The following is a 25,060-nucleotide window of genomic DNA, read 5'->3' on the forward strand; positions in this document are numbered from 1 at the left end:
TAAGGGGGTATGAATAGTTGGCGTCATATGTTGTTAGAAAGTGCGTACATATTACAGAAAGCATGTGTGTATATTAATACGATTATATTTATAAATATATATACGTATGTTAGCATGCATATATACACACCCACCAATGCATATACCAGTGCACATATTCATGCACACATATTCATGCACACATATTCATGCACACGTATTCAAACTACTATACATGTGTCAGCCTAGGGTTATCTATTCATGCATTAGTACATATGCGTGAGCAAGGAAACTCATACGTACACTTTTTCCCAGTGGCTTCATACATCATATATAACCACTTACTAAAAGAGATAACAATTAAAGTAAACTATTCGAGGGATTTTAAGATATGTTCTGACAGCTGCCTACTCTTAGATCTACATATAATTTTCAACAAGCATCCATACTGTTGTGACAGTATTAGAGAAGCTTTACATAAAACATTCGATTCATTTAAAAATTTGGCTGATAGGAGCATATTATGATTTGTTGAGTTATTTTCTACAATATCTGTGTTGTCACATGCCATCATGTTTAATGTATTTAATAATCCTACCACAGCTAGCTGGATATTTTCAAAATTTAGGCTAAATTTGCTGACCGATTCAGAATTTAAATTGTCCATACTTTCCCATACATGTTTAAATTCACCATTTCTTAAAATTTTGGGATTAATAAAATCTGTTATTTGTATACTAAATGGGTTAATAGAATATGAGTCTGGAAAACCTTCATCCATTTCGTTGTCTTTGGTTAGAAAATGCAAAGAAATTTGAAAAATCTGAGTAACATTATAAACGTTTGGCTCGTTGTTGCCATTGAAATTACTACTGTTATTATCATTGCCATTGTCGTTACTTCCATTATAGTTAATAATTTCTGCCTGAGTAAAGCAAGAACCTTTTCCCAGGAGGACGTATAAATTTTGGGGGGAATTATAATATAAATTTTGAATTGCTGTTTTTTCAAGAATGATCCACTTGTTATCATAAGTGTTTATTTGTAAGTTTACATTTGATAAAATTTGTTCAGTTAGTGTATTTTGAATAAGAAATTCAAGTATTACATGATTATCATATATATATTTTTTTACAGAAACCGTGTATTCTGCTTCACTTTCTGTTAAAGCAGTTGACTTTGTAATAATTTTTATGTTACCCATATTATATTTTTCTATAAAAGGTGATACATTTTCTAAATATACTGAATCTGTTGTTTGTTCAAGATTCTTTGTTAAAGTGTTTGTATTATTTAAATTTTCTGAGTATGAGCTTTTTCTTTTTGAGTGAGTAGACGAAAGAGCATCTTTATTTGTATCATTCATTTTAGTTATTTCGTCTTTTATATTTTCGTACTGAAATTCTTCATTCTTATTGTTCTCTAGGTGATTGGTTATGTAGTAGAGGAGAGCTTCTACATTCGAGGGTTCTTCGTTCGATAGCAGCTCGTCTATCAATGGTATGGCTTGTTTGTCTTTTTGCTGCATATTTTCTGATTCTGCTGCATCTACATCTGCTTCTTTTACTGCATTTGCTTCTTTTTCTTGAGGGGTTATTTGCTCATCCGTACAACTACCGGGTAGATTGCTATCACCATGAACGTTTGTAGTAGAGGCCAACTCCAAATCTATAATTTTCTCCTTCAGCATGTAATAGAAAAAGTTGGTTCGATCCCTGACTTCATCATCATTATCAGCTAATAAGCATTTTAGTAAAAACAATATATCTTTACAATTTTCAGTACACTTTAGAGCAATATGAAATAAGGCATACATCCCATCAACTCGAATAGTAGCATTTTCAAGAATGAGTCTGTTATAAATATATCTTATATATTTTGCTGGGTTCCTAGTTTTAGGTATGTGTAATAGTAAAAATCTTATAACTCTAAGAAGTAGAGAGTTATATTCACAATCTTCAATAAATTCACATAGCTGTAATATAGCTGTTTCTTCTGAGTGAGGTATTTGACTTATTATTAATATAATAGCATCAATTGTATTTGATTTGAATTGATAAGATTCTTCATCTCTTATATTATTTGATAAGAAATTTAGAATAATATTACATTTACTAGGATAAATAAAACATAAATTTTTTACTTCTTCAATAATTTGTATTTTAAAAAAACTATTATCACCACTCATATAATTATTAATTTGATTTAGTAATTTATCTATATTTGATTCATCTCCTGTTTTTAATAATGTAGTAAATGCTAGAACACATATACTTTTATTACTATCAACTAGTAAGTTTTCTATATCTGAATTAAGCTTTGACATAACAAGAGGTCTATGGTGAGCTAATTTATTTATTTGTCTTATTATACTAAACTTATCTACAATTTTTGTAGAGAGTAAAAACAGTTGACATATTTTTATGCATTCATTCAATATATCAATATTAAATACTGTAGTTGTGTTTCTTCCAGCAATATCATATATAGCCAAATCAAATATGCACTTAACACACTCAAAAAGAATTATTATATCTTTGCTTTTTAGACATATTTTTAAGTAATCGAAGCATACTTTCGTCGTTGGGTGTATTAACTGATTTTTGCTGTTTTTTGTGTAGTCATGTATATTATACATGGGACTACTGCTACGCATGGTGATGTTATTATGAGCGTTACTGCTACTGTATGCACCAACACTGCTAACATTTCCTATGTTGTTCACCCCACTAGCATTGCCCATATCACCCTCCACCTCCGTGCAGTATATCAAATAAGATGCGTATTTGATCAATAGACAACTAGCTAAAGAACCGGAAGGGTTATTGGATCCCTTAGCATAAGTACTAATTATTTTTTCTAAAGCAAGTTTATCTTGACATTTTATAGAGCATAGTAAGGTTAAGGCATGGAACTGAATCATGGCATTTTTGCTATTAGTACATTCACTAATTTCATTTGTCCATTTTTTAACTATATCACAAGATGTGTTAGCATATAAATTTAAACCACAAAGTAATGCTGAACAAGAAACAAAAGGATTCTTATCAACTATAGCTGTTTTTAAATATCGTTCTATTTGTGTTGCCATGGAATAGTCAATAATTTTACTCAACACCCTTATAGCATTAGCTCTATAACAATCATTGGCAGAATTCATATCTTTTGTTAATGAGCTTGTGACAATAAATATTTCCTTGTCATTTACTGGCAAATTTTTTATCAGTAGATAAATCATTCTTCTTAATATCTCATTATTGGATTGAAATAATTTTGTGATACTAAAAAATATATCTGTACATTCTTGAGGTGTCAAACTGTCTTCACCTTTATTTATTAAGTATAATATCTTTGTTAAAATTTGTAAACATTTTTGTGTATTTAATGGATAACTTGAGAAAACTCTTGTTTCTTGTAGTATACTCGCTTTGTCCCCTTCATGGGGATTCAAAAATGATTTATCATCTTCATATTTTGAGTCTTTTAACAAATTCCTTTGCAATTTTTCTTTCATGATAAGTGGTTTTAGCATTTTTGCACTAATTCGATAGTTCGAGCTGACCTTTTGAAACTGTAAACGGGGTGGAAAAGAGGCACATGTATGTACATAAGTTTATATATGTATATGCATGTTTGTACATGTCTGTAAAAGTCTATACATGTGTGTATATATGTATTTGCATGTTTGTACATGTCTGTAAAAGTCTATACATGTGTGTATATATGTATTTGCATGTTTGTACATGTCTGTAAAAGTCTATACATGTGTGTATATATGTATATGCATGTTTGTACATGTCTGTAAATGTCTATACATGTGTGTATATATGTATATGCATGTTTGTACATGTCTGTAAATGTCTGTATATATTATGTGTGAGCATGTTTGTGTATATGGATGTGGGGATACATAAACCTAAATACATGTTCCCTCACTAGCGCACTGCAGCACTCACATATGCATGTGCTATAACAAGCGCGCGTGTTTAGGGGAGCGTTTATGCTTACAATTATACATTTATTAGCTATTCTTTTTGCAAAAATTTACCACGAATAGGGAGTAATTTGAAACGCACCGGGCTACTCAGGAGGTATTATGGTACTTTATCCTCGTTGCATACAAATATATGCACAGTGCCGATGACAAACAAGGTTCATATATATATGTATGTACTAGTATGTATATATATATATATATATATGTACATGTATGTATATGTACGTATATGTATGTAAATTCATGTATGTGTATTTATTTATGTGATAAAAAAATACATCAAATGATAACAAAAGAAAAAAAAAAGAAGCATTTATATGTTAAAACCAAAGAACAACCGCGATGGAGGGTATTCCCTTTGCGTGCAGTTTGTATTATGCACTTCGGGGGAGCTATGCTTTTTTATCTTTTTTTTTTTTTTTTTTACTTTCTTTCAACTACGTAAAGGTATACATAATGTGCTTTTAAATTTGCTTGTTCGCATGTACACATATACAGCGTTATGTACATATATGCACATATATATATATGCATATATATTCATACGTTTGTACATTAATACATTAGTACGTTCATGTATCAGCCCATACATGCACTTATGATTACTCGTCATTCACATAAAATGCATTATTCCTATTTAATATATACTTTTCATCAGTGGAAAATTCTTTTTTTTTACGTTTAATCGTAAACATGTTTTCTAAACTATTAATTTAATAACGTTCTAGCATTATCTTTATAAAACGCGTTCAGCAGTTCTTTAATTATTACTACGAATTTATCATTTTTTTTTAATTTTTAAGCTACGAATATTGTTTAATATGGTTTAGTACGGTTAAAATATGGTTTAATATTTTTTTTTTATTTTTTTTTTTTGATTAGTAAAATTGATTAACCTTAAGATTTATACGCATTAAATGTATGCAAATTGGCAATGTTGGTTTTATCGGATTTTCCTTTTTGCTTACTATAACCTGACCTTCATACGAACAAACGTATATGCATATATATATGTATACACTTACATTTGCATATATGTACATGTGGATATATGTACAAATGCTTTTTACACTCCTCTTTTTAGTACTGTTTTTTGTGAGTTCATTTGGCGCATTTACAAACATCGTCTTACGAAGCGTATCTTTTGTAGTGTTTATAATAAATATATATGCACATATATATATATATATATATAAGTTTATGTTTATTTATTTATTTTTTTCATTTTTCCATTTTATTTTTACATTTTATTTTTCCATCTTATTTTTTCTTTTTATTTTTCCCCTTTTTATTATTCTTCGCGTAATTTTCACGTACACAATTATGATACACATATAAATTGTACGCGTATACATAAATGCATACATAAGTACACATGTATATTATATATATATATATATATATATATATATATAAGAACGTGTTGGATGTTTTCTCTTACTATAAAAATTAATAATTTTGTAAGAACTTTATTGTAACTCCCATATTTTTCTTTTCTTTTTTTCTTTCCTCATCGTTTGAACAATTCGTAATAATTTAAAATTTAAGAATATAGTTTCACATACATAATTTTACCTTAAAATGTATTGGATAAAATAAGATGATATCACTACAGTGTTAGAAGAACGTTAATAAAATAAGAGATGCAGAAAAATTGTATAAATACATAACTGGAAAGTTTAGAGGGCCATTCAATTTTTTTAATTTTTATTTTAAAAAAAATGTGTTATATTTTTTTTCTCCCCTGTTATCAAATAAACATAACGAAGTTATCATCGCATAAGGAATCCGTTTACCGTTGTGCTGAATGGGCCAATTAGTCCATAATTTATACATAGTCACTTAACAAATAAATGACTAAACTGAATGGACCAATTAGTCCATAATTTATACATAGTCACTTAACAAATAAGTGACTAAAGGTGTGCATATATGTGTATGCGTGTATATGTACGTGTGTGTATGTGCATATAGTTGTGTATATTTGTGTACATTTACTCATATGGGCATATGTATGCACCGTAAGCAAAATTAACAGATACTACACATTGTGGCATACAAGTTTTTTTGTTCTTCCTCATCTTTTTATCTATAAAAGAGCTACACAGAAAACACATTTAGTCAATTTAAATAGAACTAGTCTTGTTTGTTTAGTACTGTATTTTTAAGATGGAACGAATAGGGGAAAAAAATAAATAAATAAAAAGAAGTAAAAATTTAGGCAAACATGTAGCCAAAAATTTATTTAACATATTTTTCATTCTGCGCACATAGGAAAATCAGATTACCTACGAACTAGCAAAGCGAATCCTTCACATTTTTTAAGTTAATATGGTACACATACACATAAAATAATTTATGCATAAATTTAAAAAACAAATCATATTAATTGTGAGATGGCTCAACTGAAATAAATTTGTGTAATGTTTATTTTCAAATAATATTTATCCATAAAATAATAAAATACCCATTAAAATTTTTTTTTTTTTTGCTATATTTGAGTAGAAACAGTTCATTAAGCAAACAAATTTGAAAAAAAAAGAAAAAAAAAAAAAAAAAAAAAAAAAAAAAAAAAAAAAAAAAAAAAAAAAAAAAGAAAAAAAAAGAAAAAAAGAAAAAAAGAAAAAAAGAAAAAATGAAAAAAAGAAAAAAAGAAAAAAAGAAAAAAAGAAAAAAAGAAAAAAAGAAAAAAGGAAAAAAAGTAAAAAAGAAAAAATGAAAAAAAGAAAAAAAAGAAACATTTAAAAAAAAATTTATTACAAAGAGGTTACTGGTCTGCGCGCGTAAATATACATACACACAAACGTACACAACCATACGTACACACATCCGCCCACCAAAACACTCATATATATACTTACATATATGATATTCATTTATTATTTTCCACTTCAACGCTGCTGTAACGGTACACACACATGAAAAATGAAGAACATATTGTAATAGAAAAAAGGTAAATTAAAAAAACATATCCTTTTTTCCTTATCTTATTTCTGATTGTATCATCTTCTAAGTGTTTTATGTTTCAGCTATTAGTATCACCATTTATTTGAATAAAGATGCGTAGGTATGTATACGATGTGAAAGGTCGGGAAAAACGCTATATGTACAGTTGTTTGCATTTCCGTTCAAAGGGGTAACTACATATATACGTACATACATACAAATATGTGTGTATGTATGTACATATATATATGTTTGGATATATGTACACATGTATGTATCTACGTATGTAAGTTTATTTGTTTTCCCCTTTTATTTTGAACACGTCGTTTGAACACTCTTCTAGCAATATGAAAGACACAATATAAATCAACGAGTATGGAAAAAGGAAAAGAGGTAAATAAATGAATAACGCTAATTATTCCAACGTTGTGCATGTATTCATACGTAGCTCTTCAGTAGGTACAATCGTCACTCCGTCTTTGTAGTTGCATTAGCATTAGCATTAGCATTAGCATTAGCATTAGCATTAGCATTTGCTTTTGCTTTTGCTTTTGCTTTTTCTTTTGCTTTTTCTTTTGCTTTTGCTTTTGCTTTTTCTTTTGCTTTTGCTTTTGCTTTTGCTTTCGCTTTTTTTTTTTTTTTTTTTTTTTTTTTTTGTCCTCTCCTCCTCGTAACCTCTTTTTAAAAATACTAATTCGTTAACTGAAATTTAGCACTAGTCTGGATATACCTAGTTTTTTCTTGTTTTCGATGCCTTTGTAATGTACTTTTATCTCGTGAAGTTAATCTATATTCTGTATTAAAAGAGTCGACAATGTTATCCTTATTAGAGGAGTAATAGTGTAGATCAAAATCGCTATAATCATACGTAGTAGAACTAGACGTTTTTATAAAATTTTCCTTAACATTCCCATCTAATGGAATTAACAATTTTGCGTAATTATTAATATTATTATTCATAATGTGAATGACATTTGCCTTATTATAACTGTTACTACTACTGTTATTGTTTGTGTTACCACTTAAATCAGTATTACCAGTACTGTTCCTATCGTCGCTATCATTCGTATTAGTGCAGCAATTACTGTTCTTTTCTAAACACGTGTGGGTACTTACAGCGTATTCATTTTTCTCTTCATTAAATAGTTTTTGCTCCGCTCTATTGAGATGCAAAAAGACATCTTGGTTCCTTTGATTATTTACCAGATGTACATTCATTGAATCTTCATCACTGTTCATACACCTTAACAGCTTTTTACTTTTTAATAATTTCTCTTTGGAAGTACAGTTTTCAAGTATGCCATTTTTATTCTCGAATTTTTCTTTCAACTTTAGAAAAGGATTTGTGAGATTTATTATATTTTTTTCTATTGTATTTTTTTTCCTTTCATTGTTTAAATCGTTAAACGACTTTACGCATTTTATAAATTTCGTATTTTCATCCTTTCCATAGCTCCTACATCTACTGTTAGTGAAGCTATTTTCATTATTACTGCGATTGGTATAACTACATTTGTCATTTTTACTACTATTATTACTGCTACTGTTATGTCTGCTTCCAACCGTACTGCTTACATTGTTGATGTTTTCCTCATTGCTGGTATCACAAGTAGCAACATAGGACGAGGTGACAACCTTTTCCCTATTGTCATTGTATAATTCACTTAATCTTAATGAACTTCCTACATATGATTCATTGGTTAAACATTTTTTTTTATTAATAAATACATTTTGTTTTGCGTTGTAGTTTGCTTTGTCACGGTCCATTTTGTCGAAGTATTTTAAGTTTGAAATGTCTGTACCATTACTATGAACACTACCGCTAGTGATTCTGTTATTACCTTTACTGAATCCTTTATTTCCAATACTGATTCCACTATTTCCACTGCCAATATCGTTAGTACCACTATTACCCCCCCTTGTGTTGTTCATAAAGTTGTTAATAATAACATCGTTTGTGTCCGAATGGGTGTTATTACTATTATTCAGATGGTAGTATAAGGGGCGATCTCTTAACGAGTCTCTATTCTTTTCATATGTATTTAACAGATCTATAAACTTTTTTGAATTTTCACTCTTGCACGCATCCCGGATGCTCTCATTCTTCTTACCACTGCCATTATAGTTGCTGTTGCTGTTACTGTTGCTGTTGCTGTTGCTGTTACTGTTGCTGTTACTGTTGCTGTTGCTGTTGCTGTTACTGTTGCTGTTGCTGTTACTAATGCATTTACCATTGCATTTACCATTGCATTTGCCAATGCATTTACCATTGCATTTGTCATTGCATTTGTCATTGCATTTGCCATTGCATTTGTCATTGCATTTGCCATTGCATTTGCCATTGCATTTACCATTGCATTTGTCATTGCATTTGCCATTGCATTTACCATTTCTGCTAATACTACAGAAACCATTGCTGTTATTACTGCAATTATCATTATTGTTATTATCCTTATTGCTGCTCTTTTCATCATTAATGCACTTCTTGTACGAGATATTTATTTTTTCCGAATGGTCATTACTAACACCCTCTTTTTCCATATCACTGACGACATAATTTTCACTCGGAGATGTTTTTTTGGTCAATACTGAAAATTTATAATCACAGATATCATATTTCGTAGTTCCTCTATTTCCGTAATTAATACTCTTGTTATTGTTAATGTTATTTGAATGTATTTTTGTTCCGATTCTACTATTTATTAAAATTTTATTGACATGTTGGCCTATATCATTGTTTCTATCTTTAGTATTCTTACTACATTTGGCAATCTTCCTATCCTCACCTTTTAGATTCTTCCTTATATACTCTTTTACCTCATTATTGTTAAGTATACCCATTTTATAATTAAGGAAAATATTTCCAACATGATTAAACGCTTTATTTGTTATTTTCGTTTTCAGGTTTACACTATCTTTCTGGTCAAGTAAATAATTTTTCTTTTTATTCATAAATTTATCTTTCATTATTTCCTCTTTTCTATTATTAATATGGTCATTTATTGTATTATCTTGATAGAGCTCTGTATTATTGATGTAATTTTTGCAGTAATTTTTTTTAGATCCATTTTCTAATACATATTTGTAAACATCATCAAAATTTTGGAGGTTAGAACAGCTAGCTAGATCATCATTCTTATCATTTTTGTTGATATAAGTCTTCGGATGAATGGTGACAAAATCCAAAGATTCTCTGTTTTTATTTGTATTAGGTCTATGAAGATGGTCATCATACATATCTGTGTTTGCCAAGGTGTTCAACTTGCTATTATCATCATTACCATCATCATTATCATCATCATTGTTGCCATCCCCTACCCCTTGTGCAACTTTCGTTTCACCTCGTAAAAAAGTACATTCTTTATTTATAGTTTTTAACAAAGTATTTTCATCATTACTGGTATTGGCTTCTAATTTGTGATGGATATCGGTTTTATCAACTTCATTATATGCAGATAAACAGGAAGGGTTAGTCTTTTTTTTATATGTAAGTGAGTTATCAAAATATAGTTTTCCTTTCTTTTTATTTATTTTGTTCTCAATTTTTTCCTTTAATTTTATGTCCAAAGAATTTTCCAAACTACTAACAGAATGCTTTCCTTTTTGATTGTTTATGTATATTGGAAATTTATCCATATTTAAGTTGATATTATGAATGGCACCACTTTGCTTGATGAGAAGTTCTTCATATCTGTGTTTCTGATTCTCCTCCACTACATTACAGTTGCTACTGTTAACGATTTCTCTGTTGTTACTGCTTCCAATGCTGTTGCCACTTCCACAGTGGTTACAATATCCACTATTACAAATACCAACGGTCTTTCCTTTCATCTCACTTAAACTCATTTCATACAAATTATTTAAATTCTTCTTTAACTTTTTTTTTAACTCTTTCGAATTTTCTAATAACGAATGTATTTCGTCTGAAAAGGAGTCCTTCTGCTTATTGGACTTTTTATTTTGAACTAACTTTTCGTTAATGTTAAAGTTCTTGGTATATATTTTAATATAATTTTCCTCCTCACCTTCATCGTCACTCGGTTGTTCAATGTGCATTTCTCCATACTGTTCACTTTTCCCCTTATTTTTCCCTCCATCCTGCCCTACACTCTTCTCTTCATTCTGTCCTATATTCTTCCCTTCATTATACCCTTCACTTTTCCCTCTGGTTAAGTTCTTTCTTTGCTTCACTGTACTACTCGTGTGAGGATCTTTCTCGTGAACGTTCGTTTTGTATACTTCACCTATTTGGTTAATTTTGCCAATATCACTAATTTTTCCAATTTTTTCATTTTGACCAATTTCGTTCATTTGTCCAACTTTGTTTGTTGTGTCCATCCAATTTATTTTCTCTATTAGGCTGTTCCTCATTAGATCCTTGGGCATACTTAAATTTCTGGACTCACTAAAATTAAGAAAGGTATCTTCAATGTTTTCTAAGTAATTCACCTCCACGTTATTCAGTGACAACTGCGTTTGTTTCTTTTGTTCTTGATCTTTTTCTGTTCCAAATAACTTGTTCATCTTATTATCAATTTCATTTTTACATTTTCGAAAGTATTCCTCTGTTTCTACCTTATTAACTGAAGCATGTAAGTCTTTTTTTGTAAAAGTATTTAGCTCTTTAGTGTTGTTAATACCTTTGTTTCTATCAGTTTTAATTGTTAATTCTTTCTTCAATAAATGGTTAATATTTTCAATATTTTTAAAAAGATGTACATTTTTTTTTTTTTTTTCGTTATAATTCACAAAATTGTTTGTCACACGAGTACTGTAATATTTATCTCGAATATTCTTAACGTCGTCATTTTTTTTTTTGCTGTTAACATTTTTGTTATCTTTTACGTAAATACTATGATTATTCTTGTTATCTAAGGTCTGATCGTTGTTATGCTCTTCTTTGTTACTACTGTCATCATCGTCGTCCTCATCATTCTCGTCATTACCATCATTGTCGTTATCGTCTTCGTCATTATCATCTTCGTCATCATCTTCATCTTCTTCTTCATCGTCATCCTCATCATTATCATCATTATCATCATCGTCGTCATTGTCGTCATTGTCGTTATCATTATCATCGTTATAGTCATCTTCTACAACTTCCACCTCTACCGGATCTTTCACCCCCTCCACCCTATCCATAATAACACAATTTTTACCCCCTTGTTCCTTACCCCAATCAGACTCCTCATTTTTGTCCTTATTTTCCCCTAGATCAGTATAAAAATCTTTATTTTTGTTAATATCTAAAAAGTTAATATTTTTTGTTTCGTCCTTTTTACCGCTTAGCAAGTTTCCGTTTTGCTTTTTACGCCCATATTTTCTACTTATATTAATAACATCATCCTCATCATTTATAATAATAGCGTCGTTTTTATTCATAACGATTTTTTCTCCCTTCTTTCTACAGCATTTATCCTTAACATTTTCAAAATTATCATTAATAATAAAAATTTCCTTTTTTGCTTCTCCGTCGTTCGGGCTAGTGATAATTCCAAACTTGGGAAGCACGCTATTGGAATTATTACTACAACACATATTATAGCCTGTATCACTGCGACCATTACTTCGGCCATTATTACGATCGTCATCATTGATATGGTTTTGTTTTAGTGCACCACTGCTATCTCTACCCTGAGTAGCTTTCATGTCATTACTTTTGCTAATAGGCGGATCGTTTTTTTTCATGGAGCAGCAGTTAATTCTATTTTTAAAATTGTTCTTCATCATATAATAAAGAATTTCATAGTCGTTTTTTAGACAAGAATGCGTATATTTGCTGTTTTTGTCCTTTTGATAATCTACACCTGTAACTACAGTTGCTTTGTTTTGGTTACCACTTCCGCAGTTATTTATGCTGTGATTTCCTATCCCATGATTTCCTAGCCCATGATTGTCTATCCCATTGTTAATAATTCCACCGTTACCACTTCCACTTCCATTCCCACATTCACTTTCACTGTTATCTATACCATAGGTAGCTACTCCATTAACGCTACTACTCATTTTAGATGCAGCAATGCCCTCCCTATCGAGCTCATTAATTCTGTTAATTTTACCATTAGAAATAGAAGAGATATTTTTAAAAAAATTCCAATTATTTGATAGCAAGTAAATCCACCTACTTTTTACCTTTTCATGCCATAAAAATTTCGAATTTTGCAAACTAAAATTATTTAACATTTCAGTGACCCAAGGATGGTCCAACACATTCTGTAAACTTAATCGTCCACTAGGATTTGATGAAGTTAATTTAACAAATAAATCCCATGCTTTTAAGTTTTCTCTAAATCTACTAGGAGGTTTAGAATGTCTTAAATTATGCACTGTTTTTAAAATAGTTTGTGCAATTTTCGAACATTCTATACCTTTTTGTCTACATACAAATCTACCAGATATAAATAAAATCATATTCATACCAAGAGCATAATTATCAATTTTTTCAGTCATAGGACCTGTATTTCTTAACACTTCAGGAGGATTAATTTCTAAAGTTCCTGGCCATTCTGTTGGATGTAAATTACAAGAATCAATATGTTCAGACCATCCAAAATCTGCTATAACAATTCTTTTATTATCATATCTTAAAATATTTGTTGGTTTCAAGTCTCTATGAACTATATTCATATCTTGAATAAACCACATTCCTTGTAGTAGTTGTATAAAATATAAAAAGGCTTCACTCATATTACTGGACAAATTTTCTTTCCATAATGTACCATCATTCGCATAATCTTGTATAAGTATCCATCCCTCTTTTCCTCCTATCACTTTATGTAATTTTATTACACCTGGACATTGGCATATGGATAAGTTAATTATCTCTTTTGTAAACATTTCTACTATTCTATTAAATGATTCTTGTGGGAATTGATTTGGTTGTAATAATTTAGCTGCGAAAATTTCATTTGTTATTTTATGCTTTACTTTCCATACCTGTGCATATGTCCCTTTCCCTAAATTACTTAACACTATATAATCTTTAAAACAACTATCATTTGTTCTTATTATTCTTATCTGATTATGTAACACACTTGGTAACTGCAAAACGTCATTGTTGCTCGACAAGTTAGAGCCTATCTTTATTTCATCGGTTTTCCTATTTTTTATGTGATTTTTTTTGTAAAGTTTTTCCGCATGTTCGTCGCTTTCTTTACCATTGTTATTCATGATGTTGTTAATACCATTGTTGTTACTAATATTATTAATATTATTGTTATTGGTACTATTATTTATACTAATAGTATTGTTGTTGATATTATTGTGATTATTGTAACTGTTATTGTTTAACGTTTTAACACTTTTTTTGTTTGAAAAATCCATATTTTTTTTTCCTTTCTTTTTTTTTTTTTTTTTTTTTTTTTTTTTGCTGCAAGAAGTGTTCTCTATATTGTTAGCACTAACGGACTGTCCAGTCGTCTACCGCTGCAAACGTTTTTGAATTGCGTAATACCTGTAATGATGTGCGAACAGACGCATATGCATTCACATATATATATATATATATATTTATACTTATTCTATTAAATAAATTCTTCCGTTATATATGGGCACCTTTCTAAATACTTACGCGCATACACGCACATATATATGTACATAAACAATTACATATATAAATAATTACATACATATATGCGCATTTATTACTGTAACTTCTGCTTCTGCTGTACCTTATTTCTGTAATTTTTCTGACTCATGAATATATGTATATTACAACTTTTAATTATTTAACATTCAACCAAAATATTAGCATAACTCTTGTACTCTTTTTTGTATTTTGATGCTGTAATCAAGTGTCCATAGAGTGCTTCTGTATTTGTACTCTTTAACAATATATTTCTGTGTTGTATTACTACCCCTTTCGATTCTTTGTAATGTACTTGCTTACTTTCCTTTCTCATTCAGTATATTTTAATAGTTAGAATTATTTTATTTTAGATATAATCATGCATGCGTATGTGGATATGGGCGAATTTGCATGTATATATGTATACGTAGATGTGTATATTTTTTTCTTTCTATTTTATCCTCCTCAGGATATGATTTCTACATATATGCAGATAAGCAAATGGAATCAATAAATGTATTAGTCAAATTAATAAAATGATCATACATAAACAAAAAAAAAAAAAAAAAAAAAAAAAAAAAAAAAAAAAAATAAGAAATGTTAATAATATTTATAAAACTAAGAGGAAACTCATAAACAAACTTAAAAATTGGTATATAGACACATCATAACAAATTAATACAAGTTCAGACAAAAAATTGTTGGTAGATAAACAATTGACATATTGTTATATGATGTAGATATTTCTAAGAAAGAAAAGAAAAAGAAAAAAGGAAGAAAAAAAAAAAAAAAAAATTAAAAATAAACTATAATAAAATAAACATTAGAGGCAAATTAAAAATTAAATTAATCACAAACTCCGTAAAACTGGACAACATAAAAAGTTGTAAGCGTGAATACAATTGACGTTTTATAAGTGTTACATCTGCATAAAAAAATAGAATATAAAAATGATAAAAAAAGAAGGTAAAAATAAAAACTATTGTATATATAAATATATAAGGTTACAAATGCAGGTTCATTTTAAATAACAGTAATTAAGAAGTTCTAATTTAAGTATTTCATTTTTTCACTATTATTAAATAATCAAATATTTGTATAAGCCATTGGCAATCGTGAATGTTAACTCCGGTCTACGCGCGCAAAAATACATGTACAAATGTAAATATGTATACACATGTACAAATTTACATTCATAAACATATACATTTATAAACATATACATTCATAAACATATACATTCATATACATATATATAAATATTCATATATATAAATATTCATATATATAAATATATGTACATATATATAAAACAACACAAATGTTACTTCTTTACAACGTGATTAAAATAAACAGAATTTGTTGTTTTTTTTTTTTTTTCATTGTTTCTATGGTTCAGTTTTCTTTCTCTTTTTATATCTATATTACATAATCTAAAAACAAATGTTCGTACTGCTGCAGCAAAAAAAAAAAAAAAAAAAAAGATCATTTTAATAAGAAGTCATTTTACATAAATGATAAAATTTATGTGTGCATATTATTTTTTTTTTTTTTTATTTTATTTAGTAATTAAATATTTTTATACTAATTAAAAATTATCAAAAAAAAAAAAAAAAAAAAAAAATCATAAAAAAAGAAGAATTAAACGTATTCTCTTTTATAGTATCACAAATTTTTGTATTGTCTTTTTGTATATTTTTTTTCTCTTAGCGTAAAAATACTTTGTAATTGTTTGCAACAGAATAGAATTACAATGAAGGCTTACATATACATATATATGTGTATATATGTATGTATGTATATATATATATATATATATATATATATATATATATATATATATATATATATATACGAGTGTATGCTTATTGATTTGCTCATTCCTGCTTTTACCTATGTTGTTATATTTATATATTTTTCTGAACAGTTCATAAATAAACTATATAATACTGAAATACACATTAATATTTATTCCTTATGCATATTTTGTATTCCACATGTTCATAAAAATTATAGTTATGTAGCTTATATGAAAGAATTGGCCGTTAAATGTAAGGGAAAAAAAAAAAAAAATACTTACAACAGACAATATTTACACTTTTAATTTTGGCTAATAAAAAAAAAAAAAATCTTCTACACTACATTATATACGACATTATACTCTCATTATGTTATTCGTACTTATGCACATATATATATGTATATGTACATATGTATATTTATACATACGTTTAAATATTTATATGTACGTATATATATTAATATGTACGTATATATATTAATACGTACGTATGTATAAATACATATATGTACGAACACATAGATAATCACATAAACACTAGTATGTTTGCATATACACATGAAGGTTTTTTCGTAGCGTAAATTTATATTCAAAAAACACTGAAACAGCAACATGTAGATGAACTTATTTATTTATTCTTTTTTCATTTTTCATCATATAATTATTTGCTAAATGGTTATAGTGCAACTTTTTTTTTTGCGTATTTTGTATCTGTTGGTAAGTACAGCTTAATATATTTATAACTCTTCACAGAAATATTTTCATCTTTTTTTCTTATAGAAATGCGTTAGTGTGATAATAAAAATAAGCAATTCATAAATGTACTTGTGTGTATATATACACATGTTTATGGATATGCATTCGCATATGAGTGTACACATATATATAAATATATATATATATATATATATAAAGTATACTTATTATTCATACACATATATATGCATATACACATATACATATATATATATATATTTATTTATTTATGAGGCAATATGCACATATAATTATTATGTGTATTTACATATATGTCAATATGCATGTATGTGTATATTTACTTTTTTATTTATTCGAAAAATGGTAATCATTTTTTACGGTGGTTAATAATTATGGATGTATGTGAGTGTATGTGATACATGTGACGTAGGTGAATGTATATGTACATAATTTTCTGTGTATATGCAGGTATATAAATATATATATAATACAAATGTACATATTATTTATTTGATGAATTTTTCTTTTTTGAACTTTTGCTATTAGTGAAAATACCTCATATTTTTTATTCCACAGGAATCGTATTTTTTTTTTTTTTTTTTTTTTTGTTAGTATTGCTATATGCAGGAGCAAACTTTTGAAATAAACTTAGACTTTCTTATTATTTGCCATTTTTGATTTTTTCTTTTTTATTCACCATAATGACAATCATATTCATAATCATTATCATTTTTGTTATATTTATTATTATCTTTTAATTTTTTTTTTTTTTTCCCCATTTATACTGTTGTTATACACTGCTATCTAGTGCACCCAGCTTGCTCTTTTTAAAATCTTAAGACAACAGTAATATGTGAACAAATTACAAAAATAATCAGAATTATATATAATCTAAAGGTAAAATATATTATAGTTATAAAATTATGAATATTTTTCACATTTTATTGTCTTGGAAAACTATTAGCTAATTTTCATATGAACCATAAAACATTTATATAGCACAAATGAGTTACATATGTATATGTGCTTATATATGCATATACGTATACATATATATATATATATATATATATACATATATATATATAAATATATATATACAATTAATTATTCGTTTTGTTTTTGTGTTTATAAATTGTAATAACATTAATATTTACTATACTATAGTAGTTTTTTTTAGTTTATTATCTTCAATTAAAAATAAAGTAAATACTGCAACCAAGATGTTTAAAAAAAAAAAGAAAAAAAAGAAGATTAATGCATTATTTCAAAATTAGTATATTTTTTTTATAGGACTCTTGACTAACTATAAAAAAAAAAATAATAATAATATTACATTCAAAGGAAAAACATGATATGTATCAAAGAAAATATTTCGTACGCAAGAATGTAATAACATAAATAACCATATATGCAATACATATATGTTTTTGCAGGATCATCTGGTCATATTATAACATATGAGATACTTAAAATTGTACGTCCTTTGGTAACGATTAAGTAAGATGCACTAATTTATAAAAGTACATATGGGTACATGAGTATATACATATATGTACATATTCATATAAGTATACCTTTAGAACGAAATACAAGTTATTATGGAAAGGTGGAAAAAGTAAAATGCACGTTTTCACGGTCCATCGCATAGCTTAAATGCTAAAACGAAAAATTTTTATATGTAATAAAATGGAAGTAAAATCATTTTTTATTTTTACTCGGGATTCTAAGTTTTTCTCTTAAAATATATTGTTAAGTAAATTAAAAAAAAAAAAAAAAAAATTCAAGCATTTCAAATAATTCAAATGTAAGCATATACATATAAGTATAAACTAAAATATAGTTATCTTGTGAAAAACAAAATTATCCTTTTCCCATGCACATTTTAATTGATGGATACTATATATTATTTAGTAAGGTAAGAAAATTTTTTCATGCCTTACGATTGATATGAAATCGAAAATTTGCGCGTTCTCTTTTTTTATATTTTTTATACGGGTAGTTCTTTTTTCATATTTTTAACATGATTATAATATTATGTATTCAGAATAATTTAAACTATTGACATGTTATGGGAGGAAGTATCTGTTATGGTTTTACCGCATAAATTACATTTTCCTAATTTATAAGAACTGAAAAAGGAAAGGCGAAAGTTTTTGGTGTGTGTTTTTATTTTTATTATATGTTATCCTATTTTATTATATTTTATTATATTTTATCATTTTTTATCATTTTTTATCCTATTTTATCATATTTTTTCTTATTTTCTTTTCTTTTACTTTCTTTTCTTTTTTTGTTTTGTTTTTATTTCATCATATTGTTTCAAAAGGAATGTCCACTAACACTATATGATTGTAAATACAAATATTTTTTTATAGCCTTTTTGTTATTATATATTACCATACTGAACAATATTTTCCATCAAAATGCAGTTGACTACTACACTTTTTGCATTTTCTGTTATTCGGATTAAATCTAATAAAAAAATATATAAAAAAAAGGGAAAAAACAGGAAAATAGGAATACAAAAGAAAATATTGTAATCTTTATAAATGAAATTTTTTAAATCATTAAAATGACATACATACATACATATACATATATATATATATATATTATATAATATATATATATATATATAATATAAAACAAGAAAAACTAAAATGTGTTAAATATTCATTTTGGAAAAAATACTTTTGCTTGGTAGTGTGATATTCCAATAATTTATTAACACCAGCTGGTCTTGTTGAACCTAAAGGGGAAAAGTGTTGCATATATGATTATTTTTTACAAAGTTTTATATTTACGTTATTTAAAAAAAAAAGGTTAAAATTTCTTAATTTAAAATATGTTTTATATTAACAGAAGAACTTTAACAAATATAAATACACATTCTAATGAAAAAAGGAGGTTCGCATATTTAAAAAGGAAAAAATATAAACATATAATTAAGTATATATATATACAAATAGTCGAATGTCCTTATTAAATTGGAATAATGCTAAAAAGGTTCGTAAAATATATATTTATATATATATTTTTGCATATATATATTTTTACTATTCTTGACATCAGGTGTTGGCAATTTTTTCAACTTCTTTTCGCACTTTTCACATGGCATTTTTATTTACCTTATATTTTCGCATTAAAGTTAAAAAGGAATGAATTTTCCCTATAACAATTGCGTTGCTTATTATTCAATATGCATTATGTTATTATGTTTGTATTAATAAAAGGAAAAAAATCTACATTTTCTATTTTCAGTTTAAAAAAATTTTTATTTCTATTGTTTCTTTTTCACAAATTTTTGCTTCACTCTCTTTCATGTCAATTGTTATATTTTTATCATTTAATATAATTGATTGGGAAAAATTTTGTTTTTTTTTTTTTTAAAATTTTTTTAATTTTTTAATTTTTTTAAATAATATCAGGATAATTTTATGTATAAAAATGAACAAATTAAAAAAAATATGTTAAAAAAGTATAAACCTTTGTGAAATGCACCTGGTACTTGTTTATATATATTTTACATATATATATATGAACGTGCATACTGTATATATTCATGCACACATACATATATGCCTACATTTATATATACATAAATTTGTACATACATACATTTGAATATACACACGTTTTTATATACCTAAATTTGTATATACATAAATTTGTACATACATAAATTTGTACATACATAAATTTGTACATACATAAATTTGTACATACATAAATTTGTACATACATAAATTTGTACATACATACATTTGCATATACAAACGTTTTTATATACCTACATTTGTATATACACATTAATATATAAACATATATGCCATAAGCATGGGAGAAAATAATTTAACTTGCGCATATTACTGCGTTATTATGATTACTCATATTTACTTATTACACAATTTTTACAAAAAAAACAAAAAGGATGAAAAATAAAAATGAAAAAATGTAAATAATTGTTAATAAATGATTATGTGAATTAAACAAATTAGTTCATAAAATAAATAATTATAAAAATATATTCACATGTGTACTATCATTCATTCGGTGTAAACACTCCTTCAATATTTACTATTCAACCGTCAATCATGGTTTGTGGTGCAATGTTAATCCAACAAGGGGTTGTACTGAACCTAAAAATAAACAAGAATCAATATGCGGGGATAAATCATAGCAACATAAATGTACAAAAGGGTGGATATAAGTACATAGGTGTATTTGCATATATATATATATATATATATGCATGTATTATACGTGTGTGATGTCCTTCCGCGGCTTGCTTGAAGCAAATTCATCAAAAGTTGTGAGCACGTGGAGAAGACCTTCTATATATATATGTATATATGTATATACGTATGCTCATGTATATGTACATATGCGTATTTTATGAACGCGTACACAGAAAAGTGGAAAATTAAAGAATTACTTTTTTCTTCATGGGCTCCTTTTCAAATAAATGCTTTCCTTTTGAATCTGCAGAGAAAAAAGGAGAAAATCAAGTTAACATTAAAAATTCCTCATGTGCCAGTGTTGTACATAAGTACATTCGTGCGCACATGTACTCGCGAAACAATGCTCTCGACAAAAACTGCTTGTACAACGTATGAAGCATATATATATATATATATGTGTATATATACGTATATAGATTTTTTTTTTTTTTTCAAAATTGTTCAACAAACGATATGAGAAAATAATAGAGCAAGGAGGGTAAGGGGAGCACACGTTTTAATATGAACATTTATGCAGTTACCGTTCATGTGACCTTGTTGCATATAAGAAGAATTTCCCATTTTCTGATTTATGGTACTTGATTGTTTCATGATGTTTGAGTTTACCGAACTGGGGGAGTTGTTTCGGTTTTGCATTGGCATTTGGTTCCGTTTGCTACGTAGGGAAAAATAGGCAGCGTTGCATGTATGTTGATATACGGCAAGTATACGTACGTTAATGAGAATATAAACACACACAGGAAAAAAAAAAAAAGCATACATAGACAAATGGCTGACAGACGTATACGTATATATACGCACTAGGATATTCGAGCCGAGGGATGTTTTCTTATTTTTTTACCTGATGACGGAGCTGTCATTCATACTCACATTTTGAATGTTGGTTCGAGAGGAACTCACATTCTGCTTATAGTTTTGAGGGGTACTTTGTATGTTGCTATTTTTTAAGCTCTTCTGAAACTCAATTAGATCTTGTTCATAATTTGCATCAAATAAATCTATATTAATTGAAGTGATATTTGGATCTTTTAAGAGAACTTGGTTTGCTTTTTTCAAAATTTCTAATTGTTTATTTAGATTTTCTCTTTCTTTTACTACATGTGGGGGTTCATTTAATAACTCGTAAAGTTTTTGCTCACTATTTAAATCTGAGTATAATTCAAATTGCATTTTCTCTTGCAATTTTCTTATTAAAAAATAACCTATAATTTTAGGTACACTATCTCTAACATTTCTAAGGACTATATTAAAATAACAATCTAACCTACGTCTAATTTCTTGAATAAACTGAGCATTATATCTAGTTTTTTTTTTATCCTTTCCATTCCACATACTCATAACTGATTTCTGTGCATTGGTAATATATTTCGTTGCTTTCCCTGTAATATATTCTTGGTCACTCAAAATATTTGAATAGTATTTACTCTGCATATTGTTATTATTATTGTTATTACTATTAATAATATTAATATCTTGATTTGAATTGGACAAATTGGATTGTTGTCTTTTATTCTGATATCTCTGTTGGTTGCTGCTATAATCCTGGTTTGCTCCTCCAGCACCACTAGCATTATCATTCTGATCTTCCTCATTTGAACTAATAATACTACCATGTTCAATTAAATACGACGAATCATTAGTAAATAAATAGTTTGTTTCGGCTTCAATAAAGTTCTCTAAAATGTTGTGTGTATTTTCCTTTTCCCTCATTAGAATTGCTTGAGATAAGTCTAATACTTGCTCAGATAATTTTGGAAATCTAATGAGAACACGGTTAGCTATTTTTTGAGATAAAATATCAAGCGTTTGACTAACTTTATCTAAACAATTAAAAACAGGGGCATATATTTTTTTTAAATGTGGTAATATTAAAAACTCAAACGTATCTGGGGATGGGAAGCCAGGTAAGCTATCTCCTTCATGTAGACAAATAGCATCATCAATATCGTAGTCGCTCAGTTCAGTTGTTACATTTGTACCTACATATTCATCTAAAAATTCGTTAAATATACTTCTAACTTTAAGTCCACATATGATATCGTTGTTTTCAATAAAGACTTGTAATCTTTTATCATATTTTCCTTTCAATGTATTTTTAAAAATTTCACAATAATCTGTTATCATAGACCATAGAAGTTGAGTTTTTTTAGTTGCATCAAGTGGTACATTAGTACCTAATTCATATAGTTTATCATTTATTGATCTAATTTTGTCATTAATTTCTATTTTGACGTCAGGTAAAAAATTTTTAATATGTCTTAGTAGCACTTTTGTTAATTTATCTGTAAGTGAATTAATACCATACAGATTTGGAGATAATTTTTTATATATTGGATGTTTTTGAAAAAATTCTTGTTCATCTTTTAAGGATTGAGTTATACTTTTCCCACTCCTAATATCAGCTATTGATCTATTTACGACACCTGTATAACCTAATCGTAATGTGATTTCATCATTCATCAACATCTTACTTGCATCTGCACCTTTATCCATCAAATCTATTTTAGTAATTACTCCGATTGTTCTTAATCCCTTAGGATCCACTTTTCTGGCTATTTGCAAAGCATCACTTGTAGACATATCAGCATTTGCTGGTAACACTGCCAAAATTATAGTCCTTGGATCTTTTACATATCTAAAAGCCATTTCTCTAGTTAACCTTTCTATATCATCTGTCTGATCTGAATTCTTTAGTGGCACTCTAGTAATTCCGGGTAAATCTATTAAAGATAAATCCGGGCAACCGGTAGAATATATATTTAATACTATCGGTTCATCTACAATACCTTTATTTGTTCCTGCTAATTCATCAGTTAAATTATTTATATGATCTCTAACTTCATTAAAATCCGTAAACTTTTTATTCTTTTCGTCTTCAAATATAGCCCAATGCTCTGGCTCATTATTTTCTTTTATATGTATCAATCGAAATTCTATAGGCCTCCTTGTAACTATTCCTTCCCCCCTAGGTAAGAAATCCAAACCTACAATTGATTCTAAAACACTACTTTTTCCACTACTCTGTGTACCTATTACACATATACGTGGTAAGTTTATATATTTCTGCAAACCTATATCTCTTAACTCGTCAATGATGTTTATCAGTTTACGCAAATTGTTATACATGGATGATTCCATTTTATTGGGATATTAGTTTTTCGACGAAGGGTACATAAAGGGGGGTGGAGAAAAAAGGGGGAGAAAATATATGGCAAAAAAATGAGGAAGCAGTAATAATCAAGTGCACTTCAAGCGAAAGCCTACGTTTTGCGTATCACACAGGTACTTCACACAATGCGGGATACTGCTCTTAATTACCTATGTTCTTCGTGCGTGTGTCGGTGTCTAAGTATAGGCGTTACTGTTAGTGTAACCTCTTTTTCACGTGCATGCATATGATACATATATATATATATATATATATATATATACGTTTATACAGATGAACGTAGGCTACGTCTAAAAGGTACTCCTCATAGAATGATGATACAGATCTGTTGCTAAATGTTTACTCTCACTTTACTTTTTACGATCAAGTAGGCAAACACAACAAGGGCTCACCAAACGTATTACTGTGCTCCTTCAATCTTTGCTACAAAGGCAATTTGCATACCTATTGACTACTTATTTGAACACTTATTTATTAAATTATTTTATTTTATTTTTTTCACAAAAAAAACTAATTAAAAAAAGAAAAACATACAATGCCAAAAAACCTATTTAAAATGGAAAGGCAAAAAATAATTGAGTAAGTGTACATATATAGGCGAGAATGCATGAAAAATACACAAAAAGTGCAAACATGTACA

The 25,060-nt window shown here is 27.6% G+C and overlaps 3 protein-coding genes across 3 annotated transcripts; all 3 read right to left on the bottom strand.

Moving 5' to 3' along the window:
* Positions 1–349: 349 nt before the first annotated feature.
* MKS88_003043 (coatomer subunit gamma) lies at positions 350–3,511 on the bottom strand (the record flags this gene model as incomplete). The annotated part of the gene is made up of 1 exon (XM_067216101.1): positions 350–3,511. The coding sequence occupies one exon, from the start codon at positions 3,509–3,511 to the stop codon at positions 350–352; it is 3,162 nt and encodes a 1,053-aa protein (XP_067073614.1).
* A 4,101-nt stretch (positions 3,512–7,612) lies between these two features.
* MKS88_003044 (serine/threonine protein kinase) lies at positions 7,613–14,245 on the bottom strand (the record flags this gene model as incomplete). Its single annotated transcript, XM_067216102.1, has 1 exon — positions 7,613–14,245. The coding sequence occupies one exon, from the start codon at positions 14,243–14,245 to the stop codon at positions 7,613–7,615; it is 6,633 nt and encodes a 2,210-aa protein (XP_067073615.1).
* Positions 14,246–21,122: 6,877 nt separating this feature from the next.
* On the bottom strand, positions 21,123–24,389 carry MKS88_003045 (dynamin-like protein; the record flags this gene model as incomplete). Its single annotated transcript, XM_067216103.1, has 4 exons — positions 21,123–21,149; positions 21,446–21,492; positions 21,773–21,906; positions 22,093–24,389. The coding sequence occupies 4 exons, from the start codon at positions 24,387–24,389 to the stop codon at positions 21,123–21,125; spliced, it is 2,505 nt and encodes an 834-aa protein (XP_067073616.1).
* Positions 24,390–25,060: the final 671 nt, after the last annotated feature.

Source organism: Plasmodium brasilianum, chromosome 9 (genome assembly GCF_023973825.1).
Source record: "Plasmodium brasilianum strain Bolivian I chromosome 9, whole genome shotgun sequence".
Taxonomy (NCBI): Eukaryota; Apicomplexa; class Aconoidasida; order Haemosporida; family Plasmodiidae; genus Plasmodium; species Plasmodium brasilianum.